At 48.5% G+C, this 18,712-nt stretch overlaps 1 protein-coding gene across 4 annotated transcripts; it reads left to right on the forward strand.

Annotated features, from left to right (window-relative positions):
* The first annotated feature begins 9,927 nt into the window (after positions 1–9,927).
* Positions 9,928–16,196, forward strand: LOC125320564. Of its 4 annotated transcripts, none has more exons than XM_048292967.1 (6): positions 9,928–10,499; positions 11,331–11,518; positions 12,550–12,670; positions 13,757–14,434; positions 14,730–14,843; positions 15,223–16,196. In XM_048292967.1, the coding sequence occupies exons 1-4, from the start codon at positions 10,043–10,045 to the stop codon at positions 13,825–13,827; spliced, it is 837 nt and encodes a 278-aa protein (XP_048148924.1). In that variant the 5' UTR covers positions 9,928–10,042; the 3' UTR covers positions 13,828–14,434; positions 14,730–14,843; positions 15,223–16,196. The 4 variants fall into 4 exon arrangements, 3 of the variants coding, with proteins under 3 accessions (XP_048148924.1, XP_048148925.1, XP_048148923.1); XM_048292968.1 differs by having other exon boundaries at positions 13,757–14,406; XM_048292966.1 differs by having other exon boundaries at positions 13,757–14,381.
* Positions 16,197–18,712: the final 2,516 nt, after the last annotated feature.

Below are 18,712 nucleotides of genomic sequence, written 5' to 3' on the forward strand. Positions count from 1 at the left end.
AAATCACTTCCCCAAAATTACTGACATTGAGAGGAGGGGTCTGTTGAGGGCCTCTGGTGGCTGTTCTGCAAATTCTCCTTCTGTGCTCAAGAGCCTCCTAAAACCACTTTCTTCCCCTTGAATGCATTGCAGCTGTCTTCTTAGCAGGCCCCCTCTCTTTATTCTCAAGGCTAAGTTATCCACTTGCACACATTAATCACTGGTGTGGGGGAATACAGGACTAAGCACTGTCTGTTAAAGCTTAAGGAATTCACAATTTGTTACAGGTAAACCTTTTCCCAACACCTCTCCTTCCTTCTCTGGCAATCAAACACACGCATCTCGTGATCACCGAGCCCAAGGCCACCTCTGACCCTCCTGTCACCCACCAGCCCTTCTCCCTTCACAAACAGCAGGTCCAGCAGTGCCTTCCCTCACTGGCTCAGTCACCAGCTGTGTCAGAAGCTCTCTGTCCCACACTCCAGGAACATCCTGGACTGTTTGCTCTCCGCTGCACTCTATTGCCAGCAGACATCCCCACCCTGTTCCGTTCCTCCTGCAGAGCCTCGTACCTGCTATCCATGGGCACCTGGGAAGGGGGGCAGTCACAGAGGAGACGCACCCGCTGCGCTGGGCAGGAACCAAAACCCTCTCGAGTCACAGCTGCAGGCCTGTATCTGCACAGGATGCTCTGGCTGCCCCACTCCTCATGGGCTTTTGGCTGGAAATGCTGCTGAACTTTCTGCCTCACATAGAAGTACCATGGCTGCGCAAAAAACGGCCGGTGGGCCGTATTCCAAAGGCACTGCAGTGTGGAGTTGATGGGGGAAGGGGAGACCCTTCCCCAATTCCTAACCATAACAAAACCACCATAAAAGGACTTTCCATCTTGAAAAAACAATGGACAATTCAGAAAGTGAATGTAGAGCTTATTCACAGGGTGACAAGGAAGGGAATCTTCCAGTGGAGTTGAGATTTGATAGAGGTTTTAATCTGAGCCCTATTCAGGCTGTTGATTTAAAAATTTATTTTTAAAGGTATTTTAGAAGGCTGTGCAGTCTTATGGCTTTGTTCTGATACCAAAATGGCTATACAAAATGTACTGGCATTTTAATTACACCCAAACTGATTACTCGCTAAAACATTTTCTGCAGAATAGACACTAAAGAAAAAATGAAAAAGTAAGCAGTGGATTGCTGACCTTGCAAATGTCTACTAAACTTATCAGACAATGAGATGTTTTTAGTTAGATCATAGAACAAATTAATTTGTATTGATACTTTGACTTATACAGACCTGTTGACTTCAAAGTAAAACTGCCAGCATGTACTAAGTGGAAATCTGAATACTCAGTTCTATGAGGTCTGTAATATTAGATAGTCATCGTTCACCATGTTAACAAAATGAGCATTATGGCTATTTTTCTTACTTATAGTCAGCTCTTCTACACTCTTTGTAACACCAGATAGAGAGTTTATAGCAATGTGAACCACGGGCTGGTAGGGCATTGCAAAAGGCTCCTGTGTCAGCACTGAATGTTCACATTCGCCATGGCACCACTTCTTGCCTCTAATTCCGAGCTACAGCTCAGTTCCTGCAGTATAGATTCACAACTGTAGCCTGTATTTGCAGCTGGTTCTTACTTCCCTGTCCAGGAAAGAATCATATTTTGATTTCCAATCAAAATAAAAAGAGGAGTGTCTTGGTTTTGAAAGACAGGTGTCTGCTAAGGAAGGCAGAAGCCTCTCTTGAAGTGGCAGCTATAACCCCTTTCCCTCTGAGTTATTATAATTTTGAAATCAAGGGGCTTTAGGTAAAGATGTGGGAAATAGGAATAACAGTTCTTTACTATATATATATATATACTTTATATATATATATATATATATATATATATACTTTATATATATATATATATATATATTTATATATATATATATATATATATATATATATATACTTTATATATATATATATAACCAGTCAAACAAAACAACAACAACTATGGCAGTAACAGCAAACACAAACCCAGCCCCAGCCTTCTCGGCTGTCGGGCCCTTTCCCCTCGGGTGCAGTTCCGCTCGCAGCCGGCAGGGGCGCTGGCGGCTCCCGGTGAGCAGGGCAGGTGCGATGGTTCCCCCGCGGCTGCAGGGGGCGCTCCGGAGCGAGCTCGGGGAGCACGCGGCAATGGCGGCCTGGGGTCCCGGGAAGGGATGGGACAAAGGCTTCACAAACCCCTGGGCAGCCGATCCCGGTGTCCGGCCGGACCCTCGGGAACAGCAGGCTGGAACAGCAGGGACGAGCACAAATCCCGGGTGGCAGACGAGATGGATCGGACTCCGGAGCCGCAGTGAGGACCCCCGGAGGTCCGGGCAGGCAGGGCGTGCGGGGCTACACAGCAGCAAAGGCTCCAAGCAACGGCGGGGGCAGGGCGGCCGCAGCCCGGCTCCCAGCGGGGCAGGGAAGGTGGGCTTGGGATCCCGGGGTTTCTCCGGTAGAAGGAAGGCAGCCGAAGAAGCAGAAGTCAGCCCACAAGCCCATCTGAAAGAGAGTAGCCAGACGGACTCCTCCTGCTGTGGCCAGGTCTTTTGTTTTTCTTAAGCACCAAGTAATTTGTCCCCCTGGCAGCCTGTATGGGGAAAATTCTTCAAGAGAAAAAAAGAACAGAGGGAGAACTCCTAAAACCCCAATAGTCCGGTTCTGGATAGGTAGAAAGAATTAATAGATTTTTTTGCAAATATGTTGAAAAGCTGTTTGCACATACTGCATAAATGACAGCTGGAGACTGGCACTCTGACTTGCAAGCTGAGGTTCGCCTGTTCTTTTTGGACTGATTTCTTGAGGCCAGACACTGAACCTAATCAGTAAGAAAATCAAAACCACAGGGGTAGTTTGGGGAATATTGTAAATTATTCTGTCACAGTGCTTTTTGCTTAAAAGCTCTGGCCATCATCTGATTGGAGTAATTACAGGAGACAGAAGCAATCCTACTGTGTCTGTGCACACAATTCCTTCCCAGGAATATTATGAATGTGTTGTGATGTTGGCTTTTTTCACGTTCCTTAATGATAGAAAAATTTTATCTAGGTTCTGTAATGTAATACATGATACAAAATGTCTATTGTTTATGTAGTCAATTTAGAAAAGACAGGCAGAGGAAGCCTTCACATTCCTGGAGTATCTTATCAGAGAAAGAAGAAGACCCGAACCCAGAGAGAGCAGAGATGGAATGGAGCCAAGGAGGAAGATAAGGCTGATGGGATGATACACAGAAACTCCAAAGAATTTATGAATCATGCATGATTGTGATGAATATGCAATAAGAGATGTACTTTTAAAGACTATCTTTTGGATGTAGAGGTGTGTGCCTTTGGATCTCTGCCAAAGCACCCGGCCGTAGTACCCTTTTTGCTGTTGTCTCCTAACTGTCCCTTTTATTAAACTTTTCTTAAAATTTTACTAAGAGTGAACCTCGTTTTTCACATCCCCAAGGCCCGTATCTGTTCCCATAAACAGCAGGAGCTCAGAGGAGATTGCTTGTGCTCCTTTTCACCTGCTTATCTCCACACACTGAAATACGTGAGAATCGCGGCTGTATTCCTCGGCAGACAAGGAGCTGTTATTTGGCCGAGTCAGGAGTGACTGTAATACCATAAACAGAAGTGATGTGTCCAGGAAAGTAAGGTACCAGTTTTTTTGCTTACAAGTAAGGGACAGATTCTCCCCACACTAAGATGTCCTTCTTTCTTATTTATTCAGGTGGGAATTGAATCTTGCTACCTAGAATGTATGTTTTCCTTTACATTTCAAAAGAAATCTAAACGGTCTTGTGTCAAAGGAGAGACATTATGGAAACAGGATTCTCCACCTACTTTTTGATTTGGTTTGGTGGGGGGGAGGTTGATGTTTGGGGTTTTTTGTTGTTGTTAGTTTAGTTCAGTTCAGTTTAGTTAATTTTGGGTTGGCTTGGGGATTTTTGTGGAGTTTTCTTGTTTGGTTGGTTAGTTTGTTTTGGTTTGGTTTGCCCGTTTATGGTTTTAGCCTGAGACCTACAGTATACAGAAAGGTAAAATCCCTGGCAGGTGCATACCTGGAAAGCAGTTGGATGCATAAGCAGGCAGACTTATATCCCTAGCTTTAATAGAATAAACCCTGCTTTGTTTCTTCATTTCTTCACTTGATCCTTTTGCAAATATTTGCATTTTCTTTATCCTAAATACTGACAACGGATGCTTTAATTCTGTGGGAGACAGAGGAGTAGAAACTCCTGCAATTAAAGGAGGCTTTGATTTACAACCCTGGAAGAGACTAGGTCTGGCTTAATTGACAGAGATTTGTGGACTTTAAGCAAAAGGATTACAGACTTGTGTTCCTATCATTATAAGTAAAATTGTACACTGGGTGTTTTGGTGAAGGGTTTTAAAATATAATAGTGTGGTTTTATATAGTTTAAGTTAAGAATGTAGATGGTATAAGAGAGACATCTGTGTGTACTTGACATGAGAAGTTATTGGTCAAGACATAGCTGCATTGCAGTGAGAAGTGCCACAGGTGATAGGTCACTAATCTAAAACAAAGTGTCGTTTTAAGTATCTATTGGATTAGAAAGTTATAAATTACGATGTAACCCTAAATCTTGTGACTAGTCGCCATTACTCGGAGGTGTTGTAAAATCTCACGCCTCGACTGATGTGTTTGTTATTTTAAACAATAAATTCGTGTAATTGCATAGTCCCATCCCTTAAAGTTATTTTCCTCTGACACGTGAAGCACGGGAAACGGACATAATCCCTTTGTTTTCTTTTATTTTGGCTTAGGTCTAGAATGTCTTCAAGTTCCTCTGGTAAGAAAACATTCTTTACTGAAGGACACAGCAAACATATGAGGTGAGTTTTGAGTCTATGAGATGTCCAGGTCTCCAGTACTTCCCTTGACATGAGCTGCAAGATGCAGATGGCCAAGTTGATATTCCCGGGAAAGAAGAGGGAGATATTTCTTCCATTGCTTGGCAAGAAGCTTTTCCAGCAAGCAGAAGGATGCAGGAGGGCACCTGAACCCCAAGAGCCCTGCAGAATTTGTCTGCCTCTCTCAGCTTGTGTGTCACTGATAAACACACAGGCTCACAGCCACACATCTGGATGAGGAAGAGTCCATACCATTTAAAGCCCAACAGCAGTATTCCAAAATCACTTCTGAGCTACCTTAGCCAGCGACTAAACTACCTGTGACAGCAGCCAGAACGAGATGCAATTATTACTGAAAACTCCCCTTAATCCCAGTTTTGTTCCTTTGCTACAGTCCTCACCAGAGTATTTCACCATGACCTTTAGTCCTCCTGGAGGCACTCAGGTAACAAATGCCATTTCCCCTCGGCACAGTCACAGCCAGCCTGAACGGGCACAGACAATGAGAATTTCTTCCTCCTGAGGTACCTGCACTCTTAAACGTCCCTGGAGTGCTTCCACTAGCTCAGCTCACTTGAGGGAGGATAACCATCCTGGCAGACCTGAGCAGCATGTCCAGGAGACAGGGTGACCCAAACCAGGGCATCACAGCTTCAGGTTTAACAAGACTTGTGCAGACATCACACAAAACAGTTCATGCAGATATTCAGTGGAGGCTGCAGAATGTGCAGAGAGATTTTAGTCGGGGGGGAGCAGCACTAGAACAACCTGAGATGCTGTTTGCAGACAAACAAACCCAAGTGAGCAAACAGAAAGAGGCAGAAGCTGCTTGTGAAGTTCAATGAAGAACCATTTCAGACCAAGTTCATCGAAAACTGAGGCGCAGTTTCAGGGCAGTTACCATGATTTTTTGCTTTGTGGCTCTGTTTTTTGCATAAAAGACTTTATATTCTCTCTTCTTACCCTCTAAAGTCCAGGGACTAAGGTGGCCCCTAAGTGTTGGTGAGCAGGTTTCAAAACCTGGGTTTTGAATTCACTGGACTCAAAAGCGTGCATGCTCTGTACCTGCTGTTGCAGTAAGATTGACTTTGCCTGATGGGATTCTACCTCCTATGCAAATATTTTTAGTTATGTAAACCTTGGGGTCTAGGTGTTCCCATACTGGGTTAAAACCACATCTGTAAGGAGGAAGAAAGTGATGAAGATTCTCTTCCCCATTCTGTAGCCAAGGAACCCAAGAAATACATGCTAAAATCAATGACTTATTACTTGTTTCCCAGGAATCGTTTGCCAGGAATTTCTCACTTTTATCAGCAATGTAAGTCCAAATACAGACTCCAGGTAAATTGGTCAGAAAAATGTACATTTATTTCTTCAGCTTCTACTCTTCATGGTGCTGTGGTTCGACCAAGTAACCTACAACACTGGCAGGAACAGCCTTTGCCACAAGTACAGTATGGAAGTAAACAGCAAAGGATGGGTTCAGGACCAGCAGTTAGTTCCCAGAAGATCAGGAACAGCTTGGGTGCTGCATGCCCACCGTCTGCATCACCTTAAGGGACATTGCTATCGCAGGTGTTGGAGGAAAAACTGTCTGAGCATCTGAGATGGAAAGGTGAAGGCAGTGACACAGCTGTGTGCCAATCAGAAAGTGAACATTGTGTCTTCCTACGCTGCAAGGAGATCCTACACGCTAGCAGAAGAGCACAAAGGACAGTTTCACCTGAAACACACACTAATGTATTGCAGATATACTGAAAATATTAATAACTTCTAACAGCTTCTCAAAAATAAGTCAGTATAGACTGTTTTAACGTTGCCCCTGTTGCACATAATACCAGGACACTAGTGAAAAAATATATTTACATACAGCATATTTCGCTTTCAGAACTGACTGCTCTTTAACTTGGAACTGGTAAGTATTCACCAGTAGGAAAAACACTAAAACTGCATTTTCAAAGTGGTAAAAATTGTGATTCAAAAGCTACAGTGCCATGTAGGGGAAAAGGAAAGACATGGAACAGCAATAATACTTAAAGTGATCAGGCCTGCACACTGAGTTATGTACTCTACAAATTATTTTTACAGGGGCAAGGAGTAATTTTTAGAAAAAAATCTTATTCTAAAATCATATACCACAGTTTTAAGGATTTTTCTTTCCTAAAACTTAATAACCTTTTCTGTTGTTAATTTTTAAGCCAATTTTTGGCCCAAACACTGAAATGTAATATCCATTATTTGCCTTGTGGTGTCTGTAACCGACATTAAATTCTCCCAGTAGGGTAGAAAATTGGGAAAGAGTCGTGCTGCCAGACACAAGACAAACACACTTCTTTTCAAGTTTCAGTATCCTTAAAACACAGCTAAGGGTAACTTCTCATTCTTAGCCACAGAGTACTGTGGAAAAGTCAATGCAACCATAACCATACTACAGGGGTGAGTAAACATTCCAATGCACAATCCGCTTTTCAGCCACCTGCTTCCTCATCTCTAGTAGGGCACAGGTCCAGTGATCGTGTGTTTCTCATGACTCACAGAGATTACAGAGGAGATCTTCAAAGAGGCTTTTCTGGATGAAGCAGCACATAGACAAATGTGTGGGAAATAAGGGCCACGAAACATGGGGAAAGATGGCCCTTCTTTTCTGAACTCCTGTCTTCTCCTTTTTGCCTATTCCTTAGAAATGTTGTTGCAATTCAGTCGCTGGGATAATTTTTACAAGAGTTGTTACACTGCGTTTAAAGAAAGACAAACCCCATCCCACCGAGGTGGATCATTCATAATTCAGGTACTGTTTAAAGATATTTAAGAGGAATTGGGAAGAGGTTTTCTAGGTAGTGGGTTTCAATTTTTCTGAGAAAGCCAGCACACAGAGGAAGAGATGACAGGGCATCTTTAAACCACTCAGTGCAAAAGACTATTCCAGAATGTGGTGAGACCAACAATCCTTGGGTCAGCATGTCACCCACAGAGCAGGGACTGAAGTGACAGGGCAGGGCTCCTCACAAAGGGACCTGGAAGGAGGGCAAGAGAAGGCAGTGTTAGCTGGAACTCAAGACAAGCTGGATGTAAGGAGAACATCTGCTCTGTGTGTGGGATGAGCTTATGCCATAGCACCAAACACACTCACATGAGCCCTCAGGGTTAAACGATGCAAAGACATTAAAAAAAAAGGCATAAATTTAAAAAGAGGGAGAAAATAAGTCTATTTTTCCCCAGCTATGACTGAAAAGTGTTTCCAGTTCAAGAGTCAAGAGAGAATTTAAAATAAAAAGAACAAGTGACACTAAGCACAGATCTTTGCAAGATCTCCTTTTTCAGTCTCCATTGAAAAGACTTGGCTACAGGAGGGATTTTGCATTGGAACTCACCCCAAAATGGGGAAAATAAAGAAGAGGTGATTCCTGAGGAAAGAAAAAGGCAAAACATCTTGCTGAAGACACCAGCGTGAGTTCACTACAACTCTAGGCCATTAATCCCTTGGGGAAAGCAACATCCTTCCACGGGGCAGGACTTTAACTTTGATGGCAACGCTGACAAAATTGCTGCCCCTTCCTGTTGCCGCTTCTGATTCCAAAGAAGGAGAAATGTGCCAAATCTGCTAAGACAGGCAGAGACAGTGAGAAAGAACCAGCCAGCTGGCTGGAAAAGAGGCAAAAAGAATGTCTTCAAGCCTCTCCTTGTCATCATTTCCCCTTGTCCCATTTGACCTGTGTGCTTTGAAGTGGAGAACTCTGTTTGCAACCCCAACCTAAATAGTGAAGCTACACAGTCGAAGACCTTTTTCCTCACTTCAGCTATGCTGAACACAGAGCGGTTTTGCTTTCACTGGACAAAGAGGAACCCGAGTTTCCCACGGGATTCCTCAGTTTGGACCCCTCTCCGAAAGTTCCCCTCTGCGCATGCCTTGGTGGTTTGGGGTCGTGCTGCACACCAAGGCCAGAAGGCCGATTCCAGGCAGAGAAAGCAAGGGTTTGCCCCGTGCCGGTCCGTGCCGTGCCCGGGCAGCGCCCCGGGAGCCGCCCCGCCCGCGCTGTGCCCGCAGCCCCGGCTTTGTGCCGCTCGTTCCCGCGCGGGGCCGAGCGCAGCGCCCCCCTCAGGCCGCGCGCCGCCGCTGCAGCTGCGGCCGTTGCGCTGCGGCCGTTGCGGCGCCAGTGGGCGACAGGCGCGATGGCCGAGCTGCCGCTGCCCGCCGGGCTCGACGCCCGCACCTTCCCCGCCAAGCTGTGGCGCCTGGCGAACAGCCCCCGCGTCCGCTCCGTGCGCTGGGACACCCAGGGCCGGGGGCTGCTCATCGACCGCGCCCTCTTTGAGCAGGAGCTGCTCAGCCCGGCCGGCCCCCACGGGGCGGGCCGAGAGGGGGCGGCGATGTCCCTGGACGCCTTCAAAGCCACGCGGTTCCGCAGCTTCCTTTGCCAGCTGAGCCGCTACGGCTTCCATGAGGCGGCGGGCCGGGCTGGCGCGGCTGTGCCGGGCGATGCCGGGGCCATCGTCCACTATGGGAACCCCTGGTTTCGCCACGACCGCCCCCACCTCCTCCTCTGCATCAGGCGCTGCGCCACAGCCAAGAGGCAGCGACCTGCGGCCGGGCGGGAGGGGCGCAGGCGCCGGCGCAGCCGCTCCCAGGAGCCCCGCGGGGCCGGCGAGACGCGGTGGGAGCTGTGGGCGTGAGGCTGGCGTGGGCTTTGGCCGCGGGCCCTGCCCGTGCTGGGGCCGCTCAGCGCGGCTGCCCCGGGCGGCACAGGGGCTGTCCTTGGGCAAGGCAGCTGTGCCGGCAGGGCCCGGCAGCGGTGCCGGCTGTGCCGCGCTGCCGGGGCTGCGGGACGGTCCGGCCGGGGCTGCGCTCACAACCAACACCCTGGCCCGCTGGGCCTGCAGCTGGCCCAGCCCTGCGCCGTGGCTGGCGCTGCTCCTTGCCCGGCCCTGGGATGCCTGGGGAGCTCTCCGTAAGTGCGTGTGAGTGCCGAGGGCTTGGTCTTTGTCCGGCCCAGCTGGAGGGAGCCTCCTGTCCCTTTGGAGCAGAGGGAAATGACCTGGCAGATGGGTTTGTGGCAGTTGCCTCCTGCCAGGGAATTTCAGCGGGACAGTTTTCCCAGACGGTTGAACGAGCAGGGGAGCGCTAAACTGACAAGGAATTGGTGTTTGCAAAGGCCCAGAACATGTGGGGATTTTTTTGTTTGTCACCCTGCTTGGGAGGATGGGAGCTTTTGTCTTCCCTGATAGAGGTACAGTTGCTGCCAAGGAAAACATACCTGAGGACCAATAGTGACGCAGGCTTCCCTTTGCTTCCTTTCTTCTTCCCTCACTGCTCCATAGCTCCCTCGTGCCAGAACCTCGCTGCTGCCTCACCTGAGGTTTCAGAGTTCTCTCCAGGCCCTTCCAGTACAAGTGCAGGCACTCAGGAGCGTGAGGCTTCCCCAGCACCTCCCAAGAAAGTGTTTGTCACCTCTGAACTTCTTGGGGTGTCATCAGAGGTGCCAGGCAAGCGCCAAGTTCAACGCCAGCCTGAGCTCATCATTCCACCAGTTCCTGGAGACCATCAGAGCACTTCCGTGGCTCTTCCAGAGAGCAGCAGCTGCACTTCAGAGCAGCACACCCCAGCCTGCAGCCCATCAGGTAGGGAAAGAGTTTCTACCCTTGCTTTTCAGAAAGCTCATGGAAAGCAACCGTTTGAAGTGTTTTTGCACAGGGCTCTGTCATGTGTACATCTCAAGTGTGAATGCGGTAGAAAGTGTCAAGTGTACTAGGAAGCGGGACTGTGAAAACAAAACCAATCTCTGTCTGCTTTTCCTGGCCTTGCTGCAGATTTGGAGGGTGTTCTGGGCATTTTCCAGACAGCCTCTCTGTAGGGGTGAAAAATTTGTCCACAACTGCTCAGTGTCAGGTGAACTTCCATCTTTCTTTGAATGAAGCCAAAGTAGGATGCTGATAGGATATTGCAGAGCTTACAGATTGTCTCTCCTGCAAAGAATGCTGTTAAATTTCAGTGAGCTCTGTGTGTCCCCAGAACTGCTGCAGCTGCAGAATACGGCCTCATGCACAAGGTTGCTTTTTATGATACAATCACAGCTGAATTTTAGCATGTGTGTCTGCAGATCTGGGCTCTTCCTGGGTGAATCCACTTTCTGTGGCCGGTTGTGATGAGAAACTCAGAAGCAGCCAAATGCAAAAGCTGCTGGGGAGATAGAAAAGACTGTGACTATAAAGTCTTTGTGTCTGTGTGTAGATCAATTTTACAGTCCATCCTTTAATATACACACTCAACAATTAGATGAAATACTTTTTAAGAGGAAGAAATCAGTGTTCCAGTCCCCTGGGAAGTTGGAATACAGTTCTGGAATTGAGTTTGCTGTGTGCTTCCTGTGATGTTTGCTGCAAGGCAGCAATAGAGCTCTGCATCCCAAAGCCACATTCTGGAGCCTGACCAATGTGTTTGGATTCCTGCAGCCAAACCAGGCCATCCAGCCCCCAGTGCTCCACCTGGCAGTGCTGGCTGGGCAGCATGGACGGCCTCCAGCTGGGCATGGAATACTCCTGGGGAGGAGGAATTGCCACCGCTGGATCTGGACCTTGTGCTTGAGACGCTGGAGGAGATGCTTTCGTCCTCCCTGCCTGAGAGGTCTCCCTTGGATCAGGTAACTCCATTGGACAGGGATGAAAGGGGCTGGACTGAGAGCTGTGCATGTTGTTGCATGGCTGAGAAGGAAAGGCTTCTTGAGCTCAGCTGTGAATGGACAGGGGAGGATTTGCTTGGTAAAGCAAGATCTCCAAAAGAAGAGGGAATGAAAAGGGGGATAGCCCTTAGTGGGGATGAGAGGCGTTGGCCAAGTTTGGGTGCTCCTTTTGCTGGGAAGAATTCCTGGTGCAGGGGCATTTGTGGTGAGGAAGTGGAAGCTTTGAAGGTTCTAAGAGGCTTTGTTTGATGGGACAGAAGAGAAGAGTGTGGGGAGAATTGCCACTGAAGGCAAAGTGTCCCCTGCAGGGAGGGGCATGCGAGAGGTGCCTCTGTTAGAGCAGCAGACGTGGGCTCTGCCTGTTTTGGGTGGGAAGGCCGAGGCAAAGCAAGGGCTGGGCTGCAGCTGCTGCTGCTGCTGCTGTGTGAGCCGTGCCGAGCGTGCAGGCACTGCCAGAGCCGTGCTTGGGGATGGGCTGGAGCTGCAGCTTTCTGCTCCTCTCAGTAACCTGGTGCCTCCTGTCCTGCTTCTGTCTGGGAAATCCTCAGCTGGGCAAGCTTGCCAGTCTTGCTCTCCGTGTTCCAGAGCTCAGGCACCTTCCTCTTGGGCATCTCTGTGGGAAGAGATGTGTGCTCCCATGCAGTCCCTGTAAAGCTGCTGCCTGGATGAGACTGTTCTACTCAGGGCTTTGGAGGGAGGAGCACATCCCTGTGCCAGGAGCTGGCAGGACTCCTTCCTCAGTGCCCACTCCATGTGTTCATTGTCACTCCCCACGTTCAACATTGTCAGCTGGGACAGCTTTTGGACGGTGTTTGAGAAGTCAGTTTTTTGGACTGTTGAAGGTCTCTTGTCTTCTGTAATCTCACACACAGCAGTTTTCAAAAGCATTTTCTTCCTTAAGAGAAGGAAATGTTGCAGGCTCTGAGCTATGGTGTCCCTGCAGAAAATAGTGAGTGATCTTTGGGTTTCTTTCTTTCTGGTTTTCTTTTCAGGACAATCTTAGTGTAGCCCCTGAGTCTTCAGGAGGGGAGGCTGTGAGGAAGGCTGCAGCAGAGGGAGCTTTGACTGTCACCGAGAGCTGCAGGAGCAGTTCCCTGGAACCTGAGGAGCCTGGTAAGGAGAGAGCCCACACTGGTTTAGAGAGCTCTGAGGCGGCTGCTCTGAGCCTGCCTCTGGCAGGAAGGGAGATGAGAAGAGTTGAGTTCTGTCTGCAGGGTTGGTGCTTCCTGGTGCCTTTAGGTCAAATCCTGCCCTGGCACAGCCTCCCCGAGCCCTGCCCTCCACGCTTCTCCAGAGGCACTGACACCGAGTGCTGTGCTGTGGCCAGAGAGCAGTGGATAAACCCAACCTGTGGGAGTTGTTTCACCAACCCGGGTGTCCCAGTTTTGAGCTGAAGTCCGTGGATGAGTTTGCTGCAGGGTGACAGTGCTCTGGAGGCAACACTGAGGGACTCTTGAATCAAGAGAGCAAAACCTCAGCAAGAAGTCAGTGTAGAAGTCTGAGCTTTTTGTCTGAGAGCATTAAATCAATGTAGTACCAGTCTGCTGATAGCTCTAGTGAGACACATTAAAAATACAAGCAGCAGAGGCCAAACAAATAATAAATCACAAGGATTTATGATTTGGAAAGGAAAAACTTAACTTACCCCAGATTAGCGAGAACTAATAGGAGAGAGGGAGCACCTTGGATCTGCGTTCTTGAGCAAAGCTGATGCTGCCTGCAGGCCTTGTGGGGAGCTCTTTCCCTCCCAGCTCTTCCTGCCAGAGCTGATGGTTGTGTTGGAGGAGCTGTTGCTCACTGCAGAGGGCAGTTTGTAGATGGCAGGGAACGGTGCTGGTTCGTAACTCAGCTCACAGCACCCGTCAGCTTCAGCCATTTCAGTGAGGACTGAGGTGTCTCTGTCAGCACAGAGAAAGAACAAGGCTGGGCTTCTGTGTGGGAGCTGGGACTGTCTGTGCTTCAAGCTCTCGTGGGTGCCATTTGCACTGCGAGTGCTGAGGCTTTGCTGGGATACTTCAAACCTTTGGAGGTTTTGAAAACTTGGAATGCTCCCTGCTCTTTAAAGAGCAGGCCTGAAATTCCCAAGTGAGAGTCTGCCTTTCGGGCCATCTTTTGCAGTCTTTGATAGAAAGACATTTACTTCCAAAGGGAAAGATGCATGGAGGCCAATATTGACTCAGTGTTCCCTTTGCTTGCCAGATATCCATCTGGTCTACCTCTCCAGGAGGGCTGCCTTGCGTGGGGAGAAGAGACCGAGGGAGAGCCTGTGACCATCTGACAGGTGCAATCCATCTGTTTATAGATAGCCTTATAGATTTCCATAGTTAGATTTATATATCATGTAGTTACATTTTTAGATTTACAGAGCTGTGTTTATATGTGCATATATTTATAGATCTGTATAGTTAAATTTGTATCTGTAGTTATATAGATGATAAAATTATATTTATGTAGATGTATTTACATTTTTAGATGTGCATATCTACATTTATATAGAGTATATATATATACATATATAGAGTAGAGTAATATATATACATATATAGAGTTTTATTTATAAATGTGCATAGTAATTTAGCTAGAGGTAGATGGATGTTTGGATCCACAGATTAATGTTTATATAGGCCTAGACTTGCATTTTAAGCTTTTTCCTGCCTCGGCTGCCTTTTTCATCTTGTTTTTCCCCCTCTGTCCCCTCTTCCTGTGCTGGCTCCGAGCTGGCGGCCGGGCCGGGCGGAGCAGCAGCTGCAGCCCCGGTGTCCCTGGAGCGGTGGGAGCTGCCGGTGGCCGCAGGCACTGTGCCCTGAGGAGCTGCTGGAGGACGGTGAGCCAGAGGGGGCTGGGGAGAGGTGACACTGAAGGGACGGTGACTTTGAGGTGCTGGTGGGGCTGAGGGATGTGGGGAGCAGAGGGGAATGGTGGCACTGCGGTGACAGGGAAGTGGCACAGGCTGAGGGGAGTGCCAGGTCTGAGGGGATGGGATGGGTCAGAAGGGACTGAGAGGCTTGAGAGGACTTTGAGGGGCTGAAGGAACTGGGAGGGGTCTGGGGGTTTGCTGAGGGGATGGCGGGGCTGAGGGGATGGAAGGGGCCAGCAGGGAGCACAGTGGGGTCTGGGCCTGCGGCTCTGCCAGCCCTTGGAACCAATTCCAGAGCCTCCGCTTTTGCCCCAGCTGCCCTGAGGTCCTTGAGAAGAGCCGGAGAGTGACCGGAGCCAGCAGGGAGAAGCTGAAGGCCGCCAGCAAGAGCAGTGAACGGGGACCTGCTGCTGCCGCCCGAGACCCTGGGTGAGGCCCCAGGGCCGCTGAGGCAGGGTGGGCGTGAGGCTGGCGTGGGCTTTGGCCGCGGGCACTGGCCGGCTGGGCAGGAGCGGGCCCTGCCCGTGCTGGGGCCGCTCAGCGCGGCTGCCCCGGGCGGCACAGGGGCTGTCCTTGGGCAAGGCAGCTGTGCCGGCAGGGCCTGGGAGCGGTGCCGGCTGTGCCGCGCTGCCGGGGGCTGCGGGACGGTCCTGCCGGGGCTGCGCTCGCCCCAGCCTGGCCCGCTGGGCCTGCTTTTTCTTTCTAACCCTCCTGCGGAGGCTCTGAGATTTCCTCTTCCCTGATGGAAGTGCAGCTGCTGCCAAGGGAAACGTCCCGATCCTGACTCAGTGTTCCCTTTGCTTGCCAGGTGTCCCATCTGCTGTCCCCGTCCAGGAGAGCTGCTCTGCACGGGAGGAAGCGACAGAGGGAGAGGCTTTGAAGATGGGGCGGCTGGAATCCCTCTGCTTATAGTTCTGCTTATAGATGAATGGAGCTGCATGTAGAGCGTGATAATTATATTGATATTTACGTATGTGCTATTTGCACAGGTATATTTCCATGTGTATGTTGTTACATGAATGGATGTAGTATGTATACATGCATGTGTAGATATATACATACATGTTTCTCGTTACATGTATGTGTATATATGTATCTAAGTATATATGTATGTTGTTATATCTCTGTCCAGTTCTATTTCCTGTTTATACAGTTATCTAGGTATCTATTTCTAGTGATGTTGTTGTAGGTATTTGTCTCTTTAAATAGGTGCATTGGTATTTGTATCGGTATATATGTCTGGTTTTATATTTTTATATGCATATTGATCTATTTCTGTAATTATATTTACACGTGTCGAGATGTTTAGCTGTATATTTGTATAGATGCAGTTGTTTTATCTATCTATTTATGTATGTATTGTAGGTAATATGAGTATTTATATTTACATCTGTGTATTGTGGTGGTTATATATGTATTTATTTCTATTTAAATATAGATGGAGTGGTATAGTTGTGTAATTCTATTTATTCAGTTCTTGCTATAGGGCTATTTAGAGAGAGATGTTGATATTTTAGTGTTTCTATATGGGCTGTACAGTTATAGTAACATGGAATAAATTAAGTTGTTAAACTTCAGTTGATCTTTGTGTATAGTGAGTTGTTGTAGAGGTTGGCAATAAATTAATTTTTGTTCCTGGAAGTTGATGTTTGTATATTTTTCCGTAGCATTGTTGTAATAACCGAATAAATTACAGTTTTGTATCTTAACTGAGATCTGTACAGTTATCTATTGTCAGCGCGGGTGTAGCAATTTGTAATAAATTACATTTTTCAACTGAAATTGATTCTCGTGTGTTTGTAGATCAGCAGTGCAGCTGCAGCAACCGGCGATAAATGACATTTGTCAGCTGAGATGAGTGTTCTGTGATTTGTGCTCTCCAAAGGAAGGAGCAGATGTAAATGGGATGATGCTGGAGGATTTTGGCCATGAAAATCCCCAGCCGTGCCCAGCAGATCCCCCCAGCTGCAGCCAGGCTGGGCAAGGGAACGGCACATTTGGGATGGCAGCAGAGCCACACGTTGGCTACAGGCTCGCTGCAGAGGCCTGCTGAGAAAACGGGACTCCCCTGAGCGTAGAACTGCAGCCAGGAGCCACCCAGGGAGGAGAAATCCACCCCCGTCCCACCGGGAGCTCTTTAGGGAGCGCTCCCAAGTGCCCCTCTGAAGCTCATCCTGGAGAGCAGCAGCAACCAGGGATCCCGAGCCAGCTGCGCTGCCTTTGGCAGCACTTTGGCAAAGGGTCTGGAGCAAGGGCAAGGGAACAGTGACTGTAACTGCTGCAGGGCAGGGATGAGGGAAGGGCCATTGAGCCAAGTGCTGACATGCTCCAAAATCCAGAAGGATGCAGGAGAACTGGGAAGCAACAAGTTCTCACAAGTGCTGAAGTGATGGAAGCCCTTTGAGTGAAGTTCCCTGAAGGAACTCCCAGGGGAGTTGATGCCATAATAAGTAGGACCAGAAGGCAAAAATATTGTACTGCTAGGAGATGGTCTATAAGCCCCACAGGCAATGACTTAGGAAAAGATCAAGTATATCTTTGATATACTCTATTTATTATACTAGATCTATTTAAATATATCTTATATTGTTCTATACAGGATAAATTACATAGATGAGAAGAATTGTCACTTCATGTAGATTTGAAATACTCTTCCAACTTGGGAGAGTGAAGATGTACTGCTGTCCAATGTCGCGATAGAGGGGAAACCCAGACGCTCAATATGAGTGATCAGCAGGAATCCCATTTATTGATTGTACCAGAACTCCTTATATACTAACAATAATAGGCTTTATGCATATTCGTAATGGCGCATTCTAAGTGGTTCACATCGACTAAGCTGATTCTAAACCCCTCCTTAGACCCCCTTTCGTGGTCAGCAGTTCTGCTTTTTTCCCTGGCCTTCTAACCACAGATGTCTATTGTTTATACTGCCAAAACCTAACCTTGCTGGCTCTGCAAATAAACCCATAGTTCAGCAGTAAGACTCAATGGTGGTTCAGTTACTGAGCAAGATACATGTAATATTCTGTAACTTCAGTTGTTACACAGGATGCGTGGTGCATTGTCTTATGAGACCTTGCTCAGCTAGCTGCAAGGGTCTATGTGCCGTCCTCACGTAGCCAGCTTCTCAGATCAGTAAGCTGCAAAGAATCTGTATATCCTGAATCTATATGTCCCTTTTCACGTAACCAATCTCTCACAGTCGAAAGCTTTCTGCCCACACAGCAATCAGCCCACGGGTGTGTCTGTGCACACCCACCCACCGTCCTTGCTCTTCTCGGCATCTCTGGGCTGCTGTTTGCACACAATTAGGGGGAATTCAACTCAACAGACCTACGAGTGGGGTGTCCAGCTTGTCACGAACGCTGATGTGGCAAGGCACAACACAGAGCTCTCAAATCACTTACATTATCACACGTGCTTTCTTTCCTGCTGGGGACTGAGGAACTCTTAAAAGCACCAAAGATACAGAAAAGAGGTGCAAAGAACTGGCATCTTACTACTACTGGTATCCTCAGGTAGGAAAATCTGTGGGGTTTTTAAGGTCATAACTTTCCAAAAACTAGGAAACCTGCTCAGCGTCAGCAGCCCACTTGTAAATGGCTCTATTGAAACTGGAGTGTTAACTGTGGACTCTGTCCTTGGTTAAAATCACCTGCCCTGACCTGCAGACAGAAGCTGCACCAGCAGCAGAAGCTACATCAGTCACTTCTCTCAAAAAGCTGTCTAGGATTTGTGAGGAGAAAGGAAAACACGTCAGACGCTCTGGATGAATGACAGGACTGGGAGAAATAGTTCCAAAGCAGAGGGCCGCAGCTTCTCTGGGACGCTCCTCGCGCTCCAAGGCAGCCGGGCTGCCCTGGCTGCCCAGGACGCTGCGCAGCACGGGCCCCGCAGAGCTGCGCAGCAGGGAGGCAGCTTCGGGCACCTCAGCCCCCGGGCAAGAGCGGCCTCCTTGCTCTGCACGGCTGCCTGTGGGCAAAGGCAGCGTGCCGGCCTTCTGCTCTTGGCCCCAGCCCGGCCTGGCAGGGCTAATCTCGTTCCCTGTCTGCAACGTGCTAAAGAGGGACTTGGTCGTTTCCAGCCCTCCAGGGCATTCGTTTGCACCACAAAACACTGAAGGACTGAGGCCTCAACAACAGGCCCTGAGCCAAAGTTGCCTCTAGATGGCCCTTCTGACCAAATGTTCTATGGGTCTGCTCCTTAGCAGGCATTACCATCAATGGGATCTGTGCATCCCTTCATTGGTGGAACGTGTCTTTACCTTTCGGCATCAAGAAACCGGACAAGGCCAC

Source organism: Corvus hawaiiensis, chromosome Z (assembly GCF_020740725.1).
Source record: "Corvus hawaiiensis isolate bCorHaw1 chromosome Z, bCorHaw1.pri.cur, whole genome shotgun sequence".
NCBI classification, from domain to species: domain Eukaryota; kingdom Metazoa; phylum Chordata; class Aves; order Passeriformes; family Corvidae; genus Corvus; species Corvus hawaiiensis.